Source organism: Sinohyriopsis cumingii, chromosome 1 (assembly GCF_028554795.1).
Source record: "Sinohyriopsis cumingii isolate HCF-2022 chromosome 1, ASM2855479v2, whole genome shotgun sequence".
Classification (NCBI taxonomy): Eukaryota; Metazoa; Mollusca; class Bivalvia; order Unionida; family Unionidae; genus Sinohyriopsis; species Sinohyriopsis cumingii.
In genome coordinates, this window is record NC_142961.1 from 58,927,609 (window position 1) to 58,947,013 (window position 19,405).

Sequence of the window (19,405 nt, forward strand, 5' to 3'; positions counted from 1 at the left end):
TCTTTACGCTTCACCCCTTCCTTGACAACCTAGTCCTTTATTCTGAACTGGTCACTTCTTTTCTTTAGATGTCTATCCTCGGACTGTCAGGTCTCTCCCCAGAAAGATGTTCCTTAAAGCGGTTCTCTTCCAGACAGTGTGCGTCCTAGCACTAAACCCTGTCCTTTGTTACAAGACAGCAACCTGGTCACCTTTTCTTGTTTAACGAGGAAAGCACTGTTCTTTTTAGGCGTCCTCAGAGTCACTTCTCCTCTTTCATGATTTTAGACTAAAGAATTTCGATTAAGGTCGTCACTTTAAATTCACATTATTTTCAAAGTGTACGCCTTAATTTACTCTAGCCAATCGTAAGCAACGGTTTCTAAATTTTTCCCAAGATAATCATTTCATCTGTCAGAAGTCAGACAGCATAGAATCTGTGAAGTACTGGCATATAAATTTCCCTTTCAAAAGGATAATTGGACATGGGTTCCTATCAAGCGGTATTGGTTGGTAGCTCAAATGTTTACTTTCTCAGGACAGCGTAGCAATGCCCTCATCAATCTCACGGAGTCAAACATTCAAGCTTTCAAGTTTTAACACTGACGGGGGGGGGGGGGGGGGGGGGGCGGGGGCGGGGGAAGAAGAAAGGTCTAAGTGAAATTTCACAAAGACTTTTCTGGCTTAAATGTGATAAAATTTTAAAGCTCAATGCATTCAACTTTAAGGTTCAAGACAATTCGAAATTCGACACTTTACAGTCAGGAATAACACTTTCGAAACAAAATGTTGCGAATTATATTGATCACTTCAAAAATGATAAAGCTGTATTTAGCTTGGTAAAACGAAAGGTCAACAGAACATGGCCTGGTATGGTGACTGCGAGACATCCGTTATGTGGGACATCTCGATTTTGATCGGCTTGACATACTAACTTAAAACACATGCCTTCAACTCCACGATGCGTCTATTTTTCATTTCTTTACAAAGTGTATAGAAAAATCTTCACACTTAGAATAAAATAGGAAGACACACGTATGTAATTTAGTTTGACTTTGTAAACTAGAAATAATACTGCTTTGAAAGTGAACCTCTGAGTTAAATGAACATTTGGACATCACACCAGCTGTATTTGTTTATATAAACCAGTTTGTGTCTATAATAGAGGAATAAAACTGATTTTCATTATTGTAATTGTATCCCTAGACATGATGATATATAATTCAAACAGACTGTGTAAAGCTAGTATAAATTAGCTTTTGCGACTCACGGACATTTAAAACAGACACAAATATATACAAAAAAACTATTTTCAAACTCTTTTCGCCCCCGCCTCCATCTCCAAACACGAAAATTCAAACTTCCTATATGCTAATGCATGTACTTGTTTCTTAAATTATCCCCACGTTCCGTTCCCCACAATATGGAAGGAACATTACCGAACATATATTGACGCCTGACCTATATCTATTTTGAGTCCAAATAATCAAGCCTTCCTTATATAATCTTTCGTCTAAATGCACAATTCAGAAATCGGAATAGCTTGTTGTAATCATACAAATAGAATACGATACTGTTCGCGTGAAAATAAATGGATATATAACTTGCATAACATTGTGTCCAATCTCCACACTATCCAAAGATCCGGTTGTCCAAAGATGGCAATAACACCTACGTGATACGAATCGGGTAATGACGATATAACTAAGAGATAAGCATTTCGGCATTGATTATCTTTTCCGTGTATGCTTATCTCCTTTCAATAAATGTTGTCTATCACCAAAATAGGACGCATCAATTATATTTCTCAGGCAGTCAAATCGCTTTAGTTGATCGAATCCATGAACTTTTCTTACAGCAAGATAATGTCTTTTTGGATTTGGTGTTTAGCTGCACAGCAACACTATAGGACACACGGTACTAATAATACGGAAGAACTGTGAATCAGTCTAAAAATGGGTGAACAAATAATAGAGTATTTATGGATTTGGTGGTCCATAATTGGTTAATAATGAAAATTAAAATTTTAGTAAAAATATCTTTTGAGAGTTTATCCTATCTGTAATTTAAAAAAATGCAGACAAAATTCTATTGATGCAATTTTAGTATTTTTACAGGCTTGACTCAGGAGCACTCAGTGATGAAAGTAGCACCTGATTCATTTGGTGCAGAATCAATTGATTCCATGAAATACAAACAGATCGAGAATGTTGTTTATCAACTTGTATATGCACCTTTGGCGATATCAGTTTGTACCTTATTCATGTACGGAGTCATATATGCTTTATGTATTTTTCATTTTTCAATGCATGTACACTGAAATGTAAATTGGATTTTGTTGTTACACTTTTTGAAAAACGCTAAACATGCATTAAATTCACGAAATATCTTGTTCCGTTGAAGGCAGTCTCAGAATTTATGAATTCCATGGACATGGCTGCATCCGTCTGCTACATTCTCAATACAAATGACGATAAAAGTTAGATCGTCAACGTTGGGAGCCATCGTGTGCACGCCAATCGTTTAACATGTCCATTTCTGGACCGATTAAACCAGGCAAAGCCAATTTGGCAAACGTTTGATCGAGCACCAATCACAAAAAGTGACCAAAACATTCACAGTCATGGGGATTAAAGACGACACATGAGGAGTCTTCAAAGTCCGTCTGCTCAAATACATTGTGAGATTGCAGCTCCTTTGTTGACACCGTCCCATAATCCTAGACGACAAAACAAATGAAAGGTTCGGTCAAAACATAATATCGACACCTTCTTTAGCAAACGAAAAAATAAGGAACGAAGGGAGCACTGGAATTAAAAAGATATCAAGACACAAGCAAAGGTCGTCACCCCACAAATGATGATCGGTCCTACTTCTATTACTCGTCCGACACGCTGGGTAACTTACTGATGAGCAGTAGCAAAATCAACAGCAAATCTCATCATGGAGACGCTTTTAGCTAGCATTTACTACAATCTTGCACATGCTCCTGTTTACGGAGGAGTTCCAAAATTGTATCGTGCTGCTAAAACCAAACTTAAAAGTGCACGTTTATAGGATGTGCTGCAGTCCTTACAAGAACAATCGGCGTACATGATACGCAAAACATTCGACGTAAACATTTTCAGAGGTCTACCGAAAGTAGCTAGCATCGATCATCAATGACAACATATTTAGCCGACATGTCTAATTTGGCAGCTTACAGTCGTGGTTAGAAATATTCGCATTGTGTCATTTTTGTGTTTTCAAAATAAGTTTGAGTAGTTCGTTTGCCTTCCAAAACAAGTTGAGAGCTATTGTGCTCTTTAAATCTGGTTTCGAACCAAAGTGGTGTCACCCTTGTCACACTCTAATATGGCAAGCATGCAACGGCATCAAATGTCTGAACCAAGCTTTACAAAAAGAACTGAAACACTGTTCACTACTGAAAATCATAAATTGAAAACAAGTGTCGTAGAACTATAAAGTATTAAAAGGAATATCTTTTACTGGAATGAGTAGTAATAAGTGGCAAAGAAAGAGGATGACGTGCGCGATATCGAAGAACATGTACAGTGGACAGACGTCGATTCCAAGAAATGAAAGTGAGTTATACATTCGGGCCAGCTTCATGTGGAACATCAGTTTGCAGTAGCTTTGGCAATGACATGTAAAGTCGTCTTGTATGCATTATGTAACAACATTGTTAGAATATTGTAAGAGATGAAAGATGACGAACCTATGGAATTAAGCTATGAGGATGTATTTGATCCATACGAAGAAGACAGCAATCCATTCATGATGCATCATCTTCACTAGCAAAGGTTCCGATATGTTGACCCTATCTACACCTTTGCGGATCGAACAGATAATGTAGTGCTTTGTCCTAGTGACATCTATTGGTTTCCATGAGTTGCATCCCTTAGTATGTAATGCCAACTAACCAGTAGTGTTGACATCAAATATATGACTACTTGCCAGAGAAAATCCATTACAGGTGTGTTTGAGTGAAAAGTATTTGTACAAACACGAGCCGGCAATGGAACATTACTTATTTATCAGTCAAATCTAGTTGTGTGTTCCCCTTGTTTCGATCATGAACTACTTAAGTTTGGATGGATGCGGTGGTTTGCCGCCACATCCAATGAAATTTACAGAGCCGACGCACATACATATCTGATCGATATGCCAAAATATGGATAGGGTCATCATATCGTTACCGTGCTAGCGAAGATGGTCAGGATGTCAAGATGACCATAAACAAGAACAATATATATTCTCCTGTTTTGATACTGTCTTGGTTTAAATAATCAACAACCTGGCCATAGAACATCGTGATGGATGAAAAACAGATCATCCTATTGTATTCAAGTACTGTTTCCTTTTGTTGTACCTTCCTACCTATTTAAAAAATAAATGACATTAAGATAGAAACAATGCGCAAAATTAAGTCATTTCATTCATCCGTTTATAACTTTCAAAATGATTCTCACCGGGGGATCCCAAACACTGTCAACTTGTTGGTGTTTCCAATCGAACTGGAGTTACTCTAGTAAAATGGTCGCGATATTTGCATGGGCTAGTCTATGTTTTCAAGCAACAGATGACATGTAGTTCACTATTTTTGATAATGTCAATAATTCCGTAAATGTTGGAGTTACATGTCTTTGAGCAAATGTATACAGTAGTTCTTCAATTTTATTCGTTTACTTTTTTTGGAAATATTAAAACTCAACATCGCAAGCATTGGAAGCAGACGACACAGTTTTTAGTCACATGGACTATTCTAGAAACCAGAAAAGGACAGTGAGCAGTCTCTTCGGTTGTTTACGTTGAAAGCTTCCGTTTAGGTTGACACGCCAACAAGTTGACGATGTCAGAATCCACTAGCTAAAATCAGGTTAGAAATTATAAATTGGTGAATAATAGGACTAAATTTTGTGCACATTTGTATCCTTGCTTTTCATTTTCAAAATCGGTAGGGGGTTGGAACAAACGGGAGGATGTGCGAATGCTGTCAGCAGAAACAACATGACAAATGCTTGATGCTGTGTTCAGAAGTTAATTTGGAAGAGTATCAGGAAAAGACATTTTCACTCGTCTCAGAAGACTTTTCTGACTTAAATGTGATAAAATTTTAAAGCTGAATGCATTCAACTTTAAGGTTCAAAACAAGTCAAAATTCGAAACTTTACAGTCAGGAATAACACTTTCGAAACAATATGTTGCGAATCATATATATCACTTCAAAACTGTGAAAGCTGTATTTAGCTTGGTAAATCGAGATGTCAACAGAACATGGCCTGGTATGGTGACTGTGAGACATCCGTTATGTGGGACACCTCGATTTTGATCGGCTTGACATACTAACTTAAAACACATGCCTTCAGCTCCACGATGCGTCTATTTTTCATTTCTTTACAAAGTGTACAGAAAAATCTTCACACTTAGAATAAAATAGGAAGACACACGTATGTAATTTAGTTTGACTTTGTAAACTAGAAATAATACTGCTTTGAAAGTGAACCTCTGAGTTAAATGAACATTTGGACATCACACCAACTGTATTTATTTATATAAATCAGTTTGTGTCTATAATAGAGGAATAAAACTGATTTTCATTATTGTAATTGTATCCCTAGACATGATGATATATAATTCAAACAGACTGTGTAAAGCTAGTATAAATTAGCTTTTGCGACCCACTGACATTTAAAACAGACACAAATATATACAAAAACCTATTTTCAAACTATTTTCACCCCTCTCCCCCATCTCCAAACACGAGAATTCAAACTTCCTATATGCTAATGCATGTACTTGTTTCTTAAATTATCCCTACGTTCCGTTCCCCACAATATGGAAGGAACATTACCGAACATATATTGACGCCTGACCTATATCTATTTTGGGTCCAAATAATCAAGCCTTCCTCATATAATCTTTCGTCTGCATGCACAATTTAGAAATCGGAATAGCTTATTGTAATCATACAAAGGGAATACGATACTGTTCGCGTGAAAGCAAATGGATATATTACTTGCATAACATTGTGTCCAATCTCCACACTGTTCAAAGATCCGGTTGTCCAAGGTTGACAATAACACCTACGTGATACGAATTGGGTAATGACGATATATCTAAGAGATAAGCATTTCGGCATTGAATATCTTTTCCGTGTATGCTTATCTCCTTTCAATAAATGTTGTCTATCAGCCAAATGGGACGGATCAATTATATTTCTCAGGCAGTCAAATCGCTTTAGTCGATCGAATCCATGAACTTTTCTCACAGCAAGATAATGTCTTGTTGGATTTGGTGTTTAGCTGCACAGCAACACTTTAAACGTTATATTGTAACGAGTCAAGTCAAGTCTTACAAACAAAATAAAATCAATTCATCCCCCTTGTTATACTAGACACTTGAGGAAGACGATTGGTAGCAAAATATGTCTGAAAGTTATCTTAAATTTCGAATATAAATGTGTAAAATGATAACAAAGATATAATTTATTTGATACAAGATACATTTATGGACCAGCCTATACTATAATTATCTTTCCTTTTAAATAGAGAAAAAGAGAGAAAAACATAGTCTATCGGGATTCCCCCCCCCCCCCCCCCGCCAGTTTTGTAATCAATGAAATTGTCATTACTTGTCATCCTTTTGGTTCAGGACCCAATTTACCCCACATTAGTTTTACATCTGTATAATTACAAAAATAATTACAATAATTATTTCCACATACGATTCTACTGAATGTTGAACAATGTGTGGTGTGCGTGTTAGTGACTTTTTTCTCGGATTTCATTAACCAGCACATTCATTGTGCATAATGTATGAACATTGCATGAAATAAAGACATGACTGCCGAAATTTTATTTTGAGCAGGAAAGCCGAATTGTGATGAAAGTGTTGAGAATATTGATGGAGACAAATCGTGTACCTCATGTGTGAAGAAGACAATCATCGGACTTTTTCACGCTTTATACTTACTAAGAAGTGTGCTTAGCTAGGTGGTTAAACCAACAAATTTAGAAGAAGACCCCAACATAGAGCAAGAAATACTTCAAGATTGCCAAAGTAGCAGTTGTGTACAGATAGAAAAGAATGACGAAGAACACGAGAGCGTGTACATTATTCCATGAAACACAAACAGATCGAGAATGTTGTTTATCTACTTGTATATGCACCTTTGGCGATATCAGTTTGTACCTTATTCACGTACGGAATCGTATATGCTTTATGTATTTTTCATTTTTCAATTCATGTACACTGAAATGTAAATTGGATTTTGTTGTTACACTTTTTGAAAAACGCTAAACATGCATTAAATTCACGAAATATCTTGTTCCGTTGAAGGTAGTCTCAGAATTTATGAATTCCATATGGCTGCATCCGTCTGCTACGTTCTCAATGCGAATGACGATAAAAGTTAGATCGTCAACTTTTGGAGGCATCGTGTGCACGCCATTCGTTTAACACGTCCATTTCTGGACCGAGTAAATTAGGCAAAGCCGAATTTGGCAAACGTTTGATCGAACAACAATCACAAAATATGACCAAAACAAGTTGACGGTGTCAGAACCCACTGGCTAATATCAGGTTAGAAATTATAAATTGATGAATGATAGGACTAAATTTTGTGCACTTTTGTGTCCCGGCTTTTCATTTCAAAATCGGTAGGGGGTTGGAAACAAACGGGAGGATGTGCGAATGCTGTCAGCAGAAAAAACATGACAAATGCTTGATGCTATGTTCAAAAGAAAATTTGGAAGAGTATCTGGAAAAGACATTTTCTCTCGTCTCAGAAGAAACAATTTTGAGAAAGAGGTGTAAAGACTTGCTTAACCAGTCCTTACCTCCATTAACTTTCCTGGAGACCTCTCTTGCGACAGAGTACGGAGATTACTCGTGCATTGAATGACTTGACAACCTTTAAAGGAAACATACACACGTGAATTATTGACTTGTCACCACCTGCGAAATAAAATATGCATGTCTGTCTGTCTGCATGAATGTATGTATGTATGTATGTATGTATGTATGTATGTATGTATGTATGTCTGTCTGTCTGTCTGTCTGTCTGTCTGTCTGTATGTATGTATGTATGTATGTATGTATGTATGTAATGTTTGAATAACAATAACCTTTGCAATACTCGCTGCTAAGAATAGTTCTTATAATTATAATATTAAAGACAATATCTGGTACAGCGAAATCATGTCAAGGTTCACGGTTTAAAATCCGCTAACTATAACAAAATTAGTGCTAAGGAAAGTATTGAAAGATATTTGTTCTATTAAGGTCCTAAATAATATAGTTTTGGACATTTTTCGTTGTAACTGAGTATATCATATCCAAATTTTAAAATGGCGACTTCACTAAACATTCTAGTTTACTTACCTAGCGACCGACTATAGTCAGTGCCTAAACTTACATAGAAAAAAAAATGTGCAAAATAGAATATTCACTCTCAGTTGTTTCCAGTAGACACGGCTGTGAAAATTCATTGATCAAATTTCAGCTCAAATATCCTGCATAAAAGGTAGAAAACGTTTGGCATGGTATAATTCAAAGTTGTATACAATATAAGTTTTTATTTGTGTTTCAAACGTGAGTTCTATATCTTATTGGGAATTGTAATAATACCACTTTCCAATCAGCTTTTATTTGCGAGATTCAAAAAGGAAAAGACAGAACATTTCTTTGTAAAACATCTTGCAAAGGCATCAGCGGAATAAAAATAGGCAATAAGAGGATTTGATAAAATTATTTATTCAACAGAGAAAGTGTGTGAGAGAGAATCATTTGGTAATGATTCCTCCAAATTGACATACTCATAGTTTTCATACGAATCACTGTGATGTAAATTATTGCATTGGATTAACCGCCGAAGCTCAAAATTGAAATAGTTGTTGGAAATTTCATCACTTTTGACTCCTCTCAGTTAGAAAAGACCGCCCACTTAGCCGTGTGAGGATTGTCTGCGGCGATGAGCGAACATCGCTTCTAATTTGTATAACCTCGTTCCACATTATGCCAGTGCGAGGGTTGTCTCCTGCATTGTGAGAGTATCGCGACCAATGTTTAACGTGAGAAAATTGTGACACATTTTAAGTTGTATGTTAATGCATTACACTTGAAAATATCACCCATTTACTCCGTTGACACAAAGTATTGTTTGCCATTTTTAGGAACATAATTAGTGTTTCTCCACATACTTGCTCTAAATGCCAATTGATTTGCCACAACAACCACCTCGTAAATAACTATCCTTTTTATTTATTCCAAATGCGATTTCATATCAATATGTGGTTTGTATATAGATAGTATATTTGACTCGGATTAGTATTCATCTAGTCTGGTTCCCTGCTTAGTATGATCCCTGCGTATAGCGGAGGGCAACGCAGGGAGCATACTAATCAGGGAACCAGACTATTATTCAGCCTTATTTCTTTGTACGACAGCCAATCGGGTCCATAAGATATTTCAACTCACATCAAAGACGATGTTCTCGCTGTTTTACCCACGTTTTGTATTGAAGTAAACAATCTTCCATTTTAATATTTTAGTTTCCAAATCCATTTGTTGCTATATAATATTTGTATGTATGATGTTTATTTCAAGATTTGATAAAACGTTTAATTTCTTGAAGCAATGCCATTATTTCCGTACCTGTGATTAGTGAAATAACTGACGAATTTTACACTGAAAAAAAATTATTTGCTTGTCTAATATGAGTCATTGTGGTGCAGACGAGGAATTTACCGTAATATTGTTTAGCTAAGTTGCTATTACTTTATATTATACTCTAAGACCGGCAAATCACGCCTACGTCCTGTGAACAATATATCTATCCAAGCGGAGACGTTACAAGCAATAACAAGGATATTTAGGCAGCATGCTCTACTTGACAAAAATTCTCTTCTTTTTGCCACTATGAAAATACGGACCGGTGAGATCATGCTTTTGACATCCAGTAGTACCTGTTCGATGAGAGTATATAAAAAAAAAAGAGAACGGGTTTATATTGAAGCCTTCTGTTGCATCCTCATACACAGCAGTGGCATTGCAACTGCTAGGGGAGTTGGCGGGGAGGGAGGGGGTGGCATCGCAATATGGGCCCAGACGTAACGTCAATCATATGAAATTTTATTGAGAGGGGCCCCAGTTTTAAATTTTACGGGGGGGGGGGGGCGTCGGCAGAATTTATTGCAATGCCGCAGATATATAGACCTGATAGCTTATTCCTCAGATTACAAAAACATTCACACTAACTGGCTAAGAAAACTGCTGACAGAGGGTTTGATCATATTCAGGGCCGTACGAAACACCCGGGCCACTCTTAGTTCTTGTTCAGACAAAAAATGTCTTTTATAAAATTAAAAATTGTTCGGGTCTAGCCGGGTCCAAATCACGCTTACATCATGTAAACAATCTAGCTATCTAAGAGACACGTTTAAAACGCTGCGCTAGAAAATATTTCATGCGGGTGCCCACGGTAAAAACCGGGTCCGGTGCGATCACGCCGTTTACATCCAGTATTATCTGTGCAACGACAGCGATAAAGAGAAAATAGTTTTAGATCAAAACTACAATTGCGTACAATTTACCGATACGTAAATTCTTCAGAAAATTTGCATTAACTTTTACCAGTAACAATTGTCAACCAATCAGCGACCCAACCTCTATTCTGTAAATATGGTATTTAATGTACATCGCACATAAGCTGGTTCAGTAGCTCCTAAATAATTAGTTGCCTGTAAGCTATGATTTTTTTTTTGTTTTACAACCGACAAAGTGCGTTACTATTTTTGGTTGTCCCTTGTTACACTCGTTCGAGTTACTGGCCTTGGCGATGGAATCGAGAGTTGAACACCTAACTATTAAAACGTATATACCCCCCGGGCCGACAAGGGGGGAGGCAACTGGGGATATATCCCCGGCGCCCGGGCACATAACGGGGCCAGGGCTGAACAACACTTTTTTATTTTATAAAAGATTTTTTTTGTTTGAACAAGAACTAGGAGAGGCCTTGGTGTTTCGTACATCAGGACCCATGATCGTTCTCTACGGCCCTGTATACTCCTGGAGCTTTCTTTTGATTATTTTCAATTATTTCCCACAGCGTGTCGTCAGAAAGGGTTCTTTGATGGCCCACTGTTGTTTTCTTTATACAGGTATGAGATACACCCAAAGCCTTGCTTACAATTTACGAGAAAGGTGGTAAACCGTCCTCAGTTTGCCACTTAAATACATCACAGTCTCCTGGTTAAACATTTTTTTTGGGACAAGAGCTTCAAAATACAAATACAAATGTAACAATAAACGTTAGAAGCCTCCGAAAATCACTGGAAAAAAATGTTGATACATCTTGAAATTGTATACTAAAATAAAATAAACTTAAATGTTGAAATATTTATTTCAGTCAGGAATGCATAAAAACAAATTAGCAAAATACCCCGCGCCTTTTATTGCATATTCATATGCCAATATTGCCACCCGTCCACGTACTCAATCCACACTGAGGCAATAATCAATGGGTCAAACAGCTTTTCGATAGGCACCTGCCTAATCTATAGTCTAAAAATATAATTCGTGGGCCCCTATGCTTTACACACTCTTGATATATGGTAGCCACGCCCCCTGCCTGGGACCATTGATGGTTACCTCAGTGACAACTTAACGGCAGCATTTCGTGAGGTTGCATATAGTTTGGGCTGATGTGGTAAACAACATGCAGATATACAGACAATAATGCTCGAGTATACAATTTTTTTTTTTTTAGAGACACCTGGTCGATAAGAAATATTCATGAATGTGTGCAACAATTTGTATGACAATTTCCGTAAGATAACAGAAAATAAATAAGATGCAAAGAGAATCACGATTCTATTGATAACATTTTATTTATCATCTTTTCGTCTTGAAAACTATGTAGAAAGGAAATAAAAGGTTGTTGATTTTTATCAAGGGACATTTCTTATCTGCATAAAAGAATGCAGACTTATGGTACGGGTATGAGCCAGGTGGTACGTGGACAGGAAACGCATATTAAGTGATTTCCCTCGGCTTGGCCCTTCGTGTAAAGTAGAAGAAGCTTGTTCCGGCTTAAGCCGAACCTAGGTAAATCCCCTCGCACGGTACAAACTGACAACATCGTGAGGTCCATGCACTGTGGTTGGCTGTTATATTTAGGCTACGGTTTAGCTTAGCCTTGACAAAAGGTATAAATTGACGGCGGGCCTACAATTATCGCATTATGAATCTGTAAACACATTGTAGTAGATCATAAACGTGCAACGTAGATAGAAGATAAATAATTTGCAATGGATGGAACGATACAGGTGCAAAAAGATAACTGTATTCTAAGCTATAATGGAAAGAAAGAATACTTCAATTGCGGGAATAGTTCTGGATCGGGCAAACACGGTTAGTGTCTTTTTTTTTGTTGACTTTTTGGAAATTTCATCTAGATTTTTAAAAAACCCATAAGATTGCAAGTAGGATGAAAAGTTTTAAGGAAGATATATATTTTCGTTTCTGAGTAATTATCAAGACGATTAAGTGGTTCCGATCCTGAAAAAAAAATTAAGCATAAGAAATAGATGTGCATATATTATGCATGCTTACTTTTTAATATCGTTTTTAAGGTAAAATGTAAAAATGCAGAATTAATTATGATTATGATTGAGATTAAAATATTAATATTGCATAAATCGTCACCGTCTAAACAGTGATATGTGATTCTTTTCTTTCTTCCTTTTTGTCTCAACAATTCACAGATACGATGAAACTAAGCAGCCATAGAGAAAGTAGTAGCAAAATTGTTGTTAGTAGAATTAATATTAATGGTAAAAGTGGTAACATTTACTAATAGTAGCAGTTTTGTTTGGATGCTGACGTTGTGAAACTAACTGTGTCTAAGAAAATAGTGTGAATTTGACATTAATATTAGGTAAAAGGTGATTATTTATTTACAAAATTTATTTCAGTGTGCTTGAAACTGGGTGAAGTTTTGGCTCTGAAAGAACACGTGAAGGCAGGAACTCTCAAGTCATACCTGGTTCTTCATTATTTTATTCAAGGCAAGGGAAAGGTTCTTAGGACCAAAAGTTGCATCATAACGGGTGGAACCGACCAACAATTGCGATTTAAAGATGCAGTTGATGCTATTTTAAATAGTACGTACTTAAGTAAACTTAATTTAGAATTAATATACAAAGGTAAAAGTATGAAATAAATAACCCTGACTGATACAAATTTAACATTTTTTCTATGTTATTTCAAACTAATTTTTTTTTACAATCTTACTGAGAGAGAGAGAGAGAGAGAGGGAGGAATATAACAAACAATTATACAGTTTTAAGAAATATGTAGGGAAAAAAATGTGACTCGTTGATAATTCCGCTGACCCCTACCAAATAACAATGCTTAAAATCCCCTTAATGCACAGGATAAGTGGGACGGCGAATTTTCATTTTCATTTTTTTTTTTTGTAACTGGTGTTAGTTTTCTACAATACTTAATTTTCATACGATATATCAACACACTTTTGCCTGAAATGGACGATATTTGTAATTTCACTTTAGCTGCAAATGTTAAATTAAATGATTTTGTTTTCCTCCCAGGCTTCCATCGCCCAAAGCGACTAGTGGTGTTTGTCAATCCCAACAGCGGTCACAGAAAGGGTGTCAACATTTTCCACAATGTGGTGAAACCTTTGTTCGAACTGTGTGATATATCGCTCAAAGTTATTGGTAAGTCTGTCATATCTTCTGTCCTTCTATCACATTTGCTTCCATGTACCTAACTCTCAATCACACAGATAATTAATTAATTAATAATTCATTGATTCATTAGTTAACTAATATGTTTGCTTACCATACTTTGGGTCGATTTGGCTCATATGGGTTAACTTAATTTTGCACAATCCTAAGACGCCTTTCCCACTTGACCTAATATCAATTTCCATGCATTTTTGCGGCTAACTAGGTCAAAAATGTTTTTAGTGAGAATTTTCAATCGTTTACATTTTTCCCTAAGTACCTTTTAGGCAGGAAGGTAAAAACTACTGACAAAGTAGCGCTGGAAATAACGTTCAAGGTCGTCTCGTACCAGTAATTAAATTGTAACGATATCTATACAGTTTGAAATTCACTTGCTGCTTGCCATTCCCAATGTCACAGTAGGTGTAGTGTAAAATTGACTCTACCTGCCGCTAAAAATAACTTTCACCATGCACTTTATACTCTTTACGGATGTGTAACTTAAATAGTAGCATCGTCTGTACGGATACACTAGAGGTAGGGCATATACAGGGTTTATGTTCATCACATCAGTCATATACGAAGTTAAATTACAACATTCATTTTGTTTATTTATTTATTTATTTATTCAGAAACAGAAAGGCCCGGTCAGCCAATAGAACTTCTGGAAAATTATGATCTAAGACTCATGGATGGGTAAGTTGTCAACTAAAAATTTTCACTGCGAAAATCGTTTTGAGTTTTTTTTAATAAGACGACGCATCAGCATTGGAGTTCCTCATTTGTTACAAAAGCTCGAAAACAACAACTACACAGTAGAACATTCATTAATTTGCTGAATGTCGCTATAAATTTACCTTTACTTACTCAGAGGTTAATGCTCAGTACTGAGCGCGTGTTTATACTACATGGAAAATAATGTACTATCTTATCTTCATATAAGAATTAACTTGCCTATCAAATGGACATTACGACCATTAATTCGATGGCCATTTTGAAATTTTAGGCATTCCCATACACAACTGACTGTTTTCAACACATGCTTAATAACATCTCTGAGTTTGTATATAAAAGACATTCTGTATTTTAATTTGTCTTCAATTTTGTTTTATTTCTTTTTATTGCAGTCTTGTAGCTATCGGTGGTGATGGTATGTTTTCTGAGTGTATGAACGGACTGTTGCTGAGATTACAGAAGGACGCCCAAGTTGACTATAATAACCCGGATGCACCGTTATCAGCGTCCACGTTACCAATAGGCATAATTCCAGCAGGTAACTCTCCATGTCCCTATCCCTGCTTTAAATATCATACAACTTCGGCGACTACAGAGGAAGGCAATGATTGCATTACTATAAACGATTCAACATAAATCAAAATTGATGTTGATTATGGCAGATTGAATATGATATATAATTGTAAATTATTGATGGCAAATTAAAAGATGGTAACATAATTTCAAGAAAGGTCACTTGTGCTGTCAAAGATCTGAGCATCAGCATAAACAGAAAGAAGCGTTCAGTTAAATTGATCTTTAAATACGATAATTTATCAAAGTCTTTAATATCGAGTCTGTAATTCAAGAAGTTTATTTTGTCTATATTTTTATCTAACCCAGTTGTGATTTATTGTAATAAGACCGCCTAACATTCTCAGAAACTTGTTTATTGGTGATTCACGGAACATCAGCACAGAACAAACTATATCGTGTTTAGGGCATATCACTAAAGTGCCTTCCCAAGCAATAAATTACGGCAGCTGATCTGACCTGATCTAGGCGGGATTCGAACCCACGCTTTTATGGTCACGAGTATGGCATGCTACGCCACTGAGCTACCATTGTTTCTGATTAAATTCTGTAAATATTTATATTTCAGGATCTGGAAACATGTTAGTGCAGTATCTTCACGGAACAATCGATGTCGAGACGGCAGTAATAAAGATCATTCTTGGTAAGTATCTATGTCTTCGAAATTTCCTTTCTTAAGTGTAAGCATAAGGTGGGTGTATTACGGTGTAGGAGAGACGGATAAAGCATGTTGGACATGTTGGAATTAATTTTTTTTTAAATGTCTGTCAAAAGTAAAATTTCACAGCAAATGCTATTGTTTTTAAAAAAAATTATAAATTTGACGTTATTTAAGTTATGTCATACAACAAGTGTAATATCCTCTTTATAAAGTAAACAATTCCTAGCTTTTAGTATGATCTTCGCCATTAAGTATGGACACCGATTATATTAAAAACACGGCCACATCCAAAGAACTGATACAAGTATATATGCGAATGTGTCATTTTTTTTGTGTAATTTTCAAACTGATTTTGACTGCCCAATTATTTTTAGAACATTAATTTGGCTTTGCAGGAGACCATCTGCTGTCGAATGCAGTAAGCGTCCATCAGGGGAGAGCACTTTCTTCTTACGCCGGACTAATTGTAGACTTTGGCTTGTGCGGAGATATGATGAAAGACTGTGAGAAATTTAGATGGCTGGGACCAAAAAGATATAAGAGTAAGTTAATAATAATAATAATAATAATAATAATAATAATAATAATAATAATAATAAATAATAATAATAATAATAAATCGTCGCGTTTTATAATTATAAGAAGTTTTGAATGTTAAGATCATTTGCTTTGAAATCTCCACTTTCTATAAATAAAAGTATGAAGTAGTACACTTATTTGTGTTGAAGAAAATATTGATTAGCGATTACTTACTGATGGAACAATGATACATTTATTGCAGTTGTGCCGCTGGGAACAATTTTGAAGAGAAAATCTGTCTATGTAGAAGTTGAATTCATTCCAGAGGAACCACATAAAGTGAAGGCTATTCATAAAAGTCGTAAATTCGCCCGACAGATGTCGCTGCCGGCATCGCGTTACCAGTTCGAAAAGGCAGTGCTAAGACTTAACTCAACTCCGGAGTTTGCTGAGGACAAGAAATGTAATTTTTTTTTTTTACTTGCATAATAACTCTTCTATTTATTTGCTTCATTAAATTTGTATCAAGGAGTTCTATCAGATTCTCACACAACTATGTGCATATTATGGTCTCTTTTTTCTTTGAATGGTTGTTTTATTTTGAAATTCTGTAAAAAAAAATGTAACACTTGCGCTTGAGTTCTTAAGTTATGTAAATGAAAAACTTATTTTATGTATATGCTATAAAAAGTGGGTAAAGTGACGGTCATATTTATTTGTAATATCAATATTTCTGTAAGACCAATTGGCCATCAATCATGTTAAACCTACGACAGGCAGAATTGAAAATATACCAAGATTACTAATTTTATACACAGTCTAGTTTTAATAATAATATCAATAATAATAATAATAATAATAATAATAATAATAATAATAATAATGATAATAAATACTCGCTTTTCAGGTTGGCTTAAAGAAACAGGCCATGTCTACGGGATCGATAGTTATGTTGTAACTCAGAAAGAAAAGGATGGCAACTTGGTGCCTTATTTCGGAGATGGCGCTCTTCATGTTTGGCTTACCGACAAATGCAGCTTCAGTAGCCATGTTAGCCAGCTTAGTTTGCTACAGCAACAAAAGCCCGGATGTGTAAGTAGTATAATTTGAAATAGTATGGTAGTAAATAATGATAATAATAATAATAATAATAATAATAAAGAACTGTAGCCGGATAATACTTTAATAACTAGAAATTATATTGTTGAGGACTAAATCATCAATATTGGAATTTGCTGGAAAGAGAATCACATATTTTATTGAATAATTTTACAGAAAATCATAGTCACCATACGACTTATATTTAAATGTCTTAAGCCAATATTTTACTTTAGGATGTCGCAGAATAATAATTTGTACAGACTACAAAGCGTAAATCAAATTATTATCAAGAAATAAAACATATTTTCAGTACATATTTTTTCCAAATCCTTGTGGCACGCACTATTTACTTATGATACCCGTTTTTATCATTTCAGTGGGATTTCAAATTTATCCGAGATATTCGTTGCCGTGGTTACAGGGTAAAGCTGCCATGTTCTCCATATTATATAGATGACTGTGGAGAGAAAAAACTGAAAAAGCCCCATTACATTAACTGCGACGGAGAAGCTCTGCGAGTTGAATATCCAGAGTTTGATGTTAGGTATGTAATTCAAATTTTGATGGGGAATTCGCTTCAATAATGTTCCTTTCCCGCCATTGTGATCTCAGAATGTGTGATATAAAGAACTAAAGCTCGTCCTTCGTCCTTTGTCTATTGAGAATCATGTTTGGTCACAATGATCTTTTTGGGGTTTATTTTGTTGTTGCTGTTTAATTTCCATTTTCTTTTAAATGGCAACAGATACCTTTAAGATCATAATTCAGGTTAATACAGATATAGAACAAACTCGCTTCATTCCAAAGAGAAACATAATTTTTTTTAGCATGCGCGGTGGGACGGGAGAGGACGAGTTTCCAATAGTTTTTATGTAGAGACACTTACGATATATAGTGATGAGTGAACCAAATTACAAATTTAACACGTCAGCAAATTTTCATATCTTATTCAACACTCTGAGTTTTGAAAATCGTTGTATTCCTTCGTTCCCAGTGATCGACCTTTGAAGTTTTAGTTTAAATCAAAGCAAGTTACGGGAATCTGAGCACATGTCTGGATAAGGATTTAACTTTAATCAAACAGGATGGCTTCGGTACTTATCCATCTTCAAATTTCACGTATCATTCCCAATGAAATAGATCCAGTTTCATTCCTTTCATATTCATTATATGATGTTCTTTGGACAACAAACACTTTACAACTGAAATGTTTTCCCGCATCAGCTCTAATGATATGAAAACTTTGGGAACAATGTTCATTTATCTAACACTATGTTATTTCTTACAGACTCCATCATAACGCAGTGCCCGTATTTGGGAGAGTTGGATGATAGTGACGATACAAGAGCATGCATGTGAAGTTGTTTTGCATTGTTTCACATATCCAAAAGTGTGATTCAGGACTCAAGATCAACTTTTGTCTGAACTTTTGCTTGATCTCCGCAATCGTTATTGTCTCAGCCGAACAATGTACTCATGGAGACGGCAAGATGTTAATGATTGGGTAGAATGCTCTACCAAGAGCTCGAAACGAAACGCAAATCCGACAGGGATTAAACAACGACCGAAAAGTACGCACGGATTACAGGGATTGTTATTTACTGGCAGATGTTTTGTTTTCGACTTGTGTGGCAAGGGATTCTAGACATCGATTGGAATGGTTTTGTGCAATAACAATGATAGTGATGAGGGTTGTGCAATATATTTTTTTTAATTTTATTTTTTTTCTTCTAGTTGTTTATTTTAATGAAGAAAATTCTCGTTAAACTACCTCAAGTAGACGAAACAACAAGAACAACAGCGCACACACACATAGACACACACACACACATATTTTGAAGAAATATAAAGTTATGAAACCCATACACAGTGTTTTGTGGTTATTGTATGTAGTTATGAATCGTTGAAAGATGGTTCAAAATAGTTTCAATTTCATAGCCAGAACGTATAAAGTTGAAAGTTCATTTTGATTCAAAATCTAAAAAATAGTCATAAATCAGTTTCTTTTTATACATTTTAAGTATTTATGTTAGGGAAAAATTATTTTAATGGCAAGATCCTTTGCATGGTGTAAAATATGCGCCCT

General features: G+C 35.6%; 1 protein-coding gene and 1 long non-coding RNA gene across 2 annotated transcripts; one reads left to right on the top strand and one right to left on the bottom strand.

Moving 5' to 3' along the window:
- Positions 1–2,576: 2,576 nt before the first annotated feature.
- LOC149806937 (uncharacterized) lies at positions 2,577–14,351 on the bottom strand. The gene is made up of 3 exons (XR_016421362.1): positions 14,011–14,351; positions 7,821–7,894; positions 2,577–2,698 (listed from the first exon to the last, which is right to left on the bottom strand). It is a non-coding gene; the product is annotated as an uncharacterized LOC149806937 (long non-coding RNA).
- On the top strand, positions 12,202–19,182 carry LOC149806938 (ceramide kinase-like). Its single transcript, XM_089959941.1, has 11 exons — positions 12,202–12,393; positions 12,957–13,145; positions 13,593–13,721; positions 14,363–14,426; positions 14,858–15,003; positions 15,607–15,681; positions 16,095–16,241; positions 16,481–16,681; positions 17,126–17,310; positions 17,697–17,863; positions 18,608–19,182. Exons 1-11 carry the CDS (start codon positions 12,291–12,293, stop codon positions 18,648–18,650), a joined length of 1,449 nt encoding a protein of 482 aa, XP_089816067.1. The 5' UTR covers positions 12,202–12,290; the 3' UTR covers positions 18,651–19,182.
- The last annotated feature ends 223 nt before the right edge of the window (positions 19,183–19,405 follow it).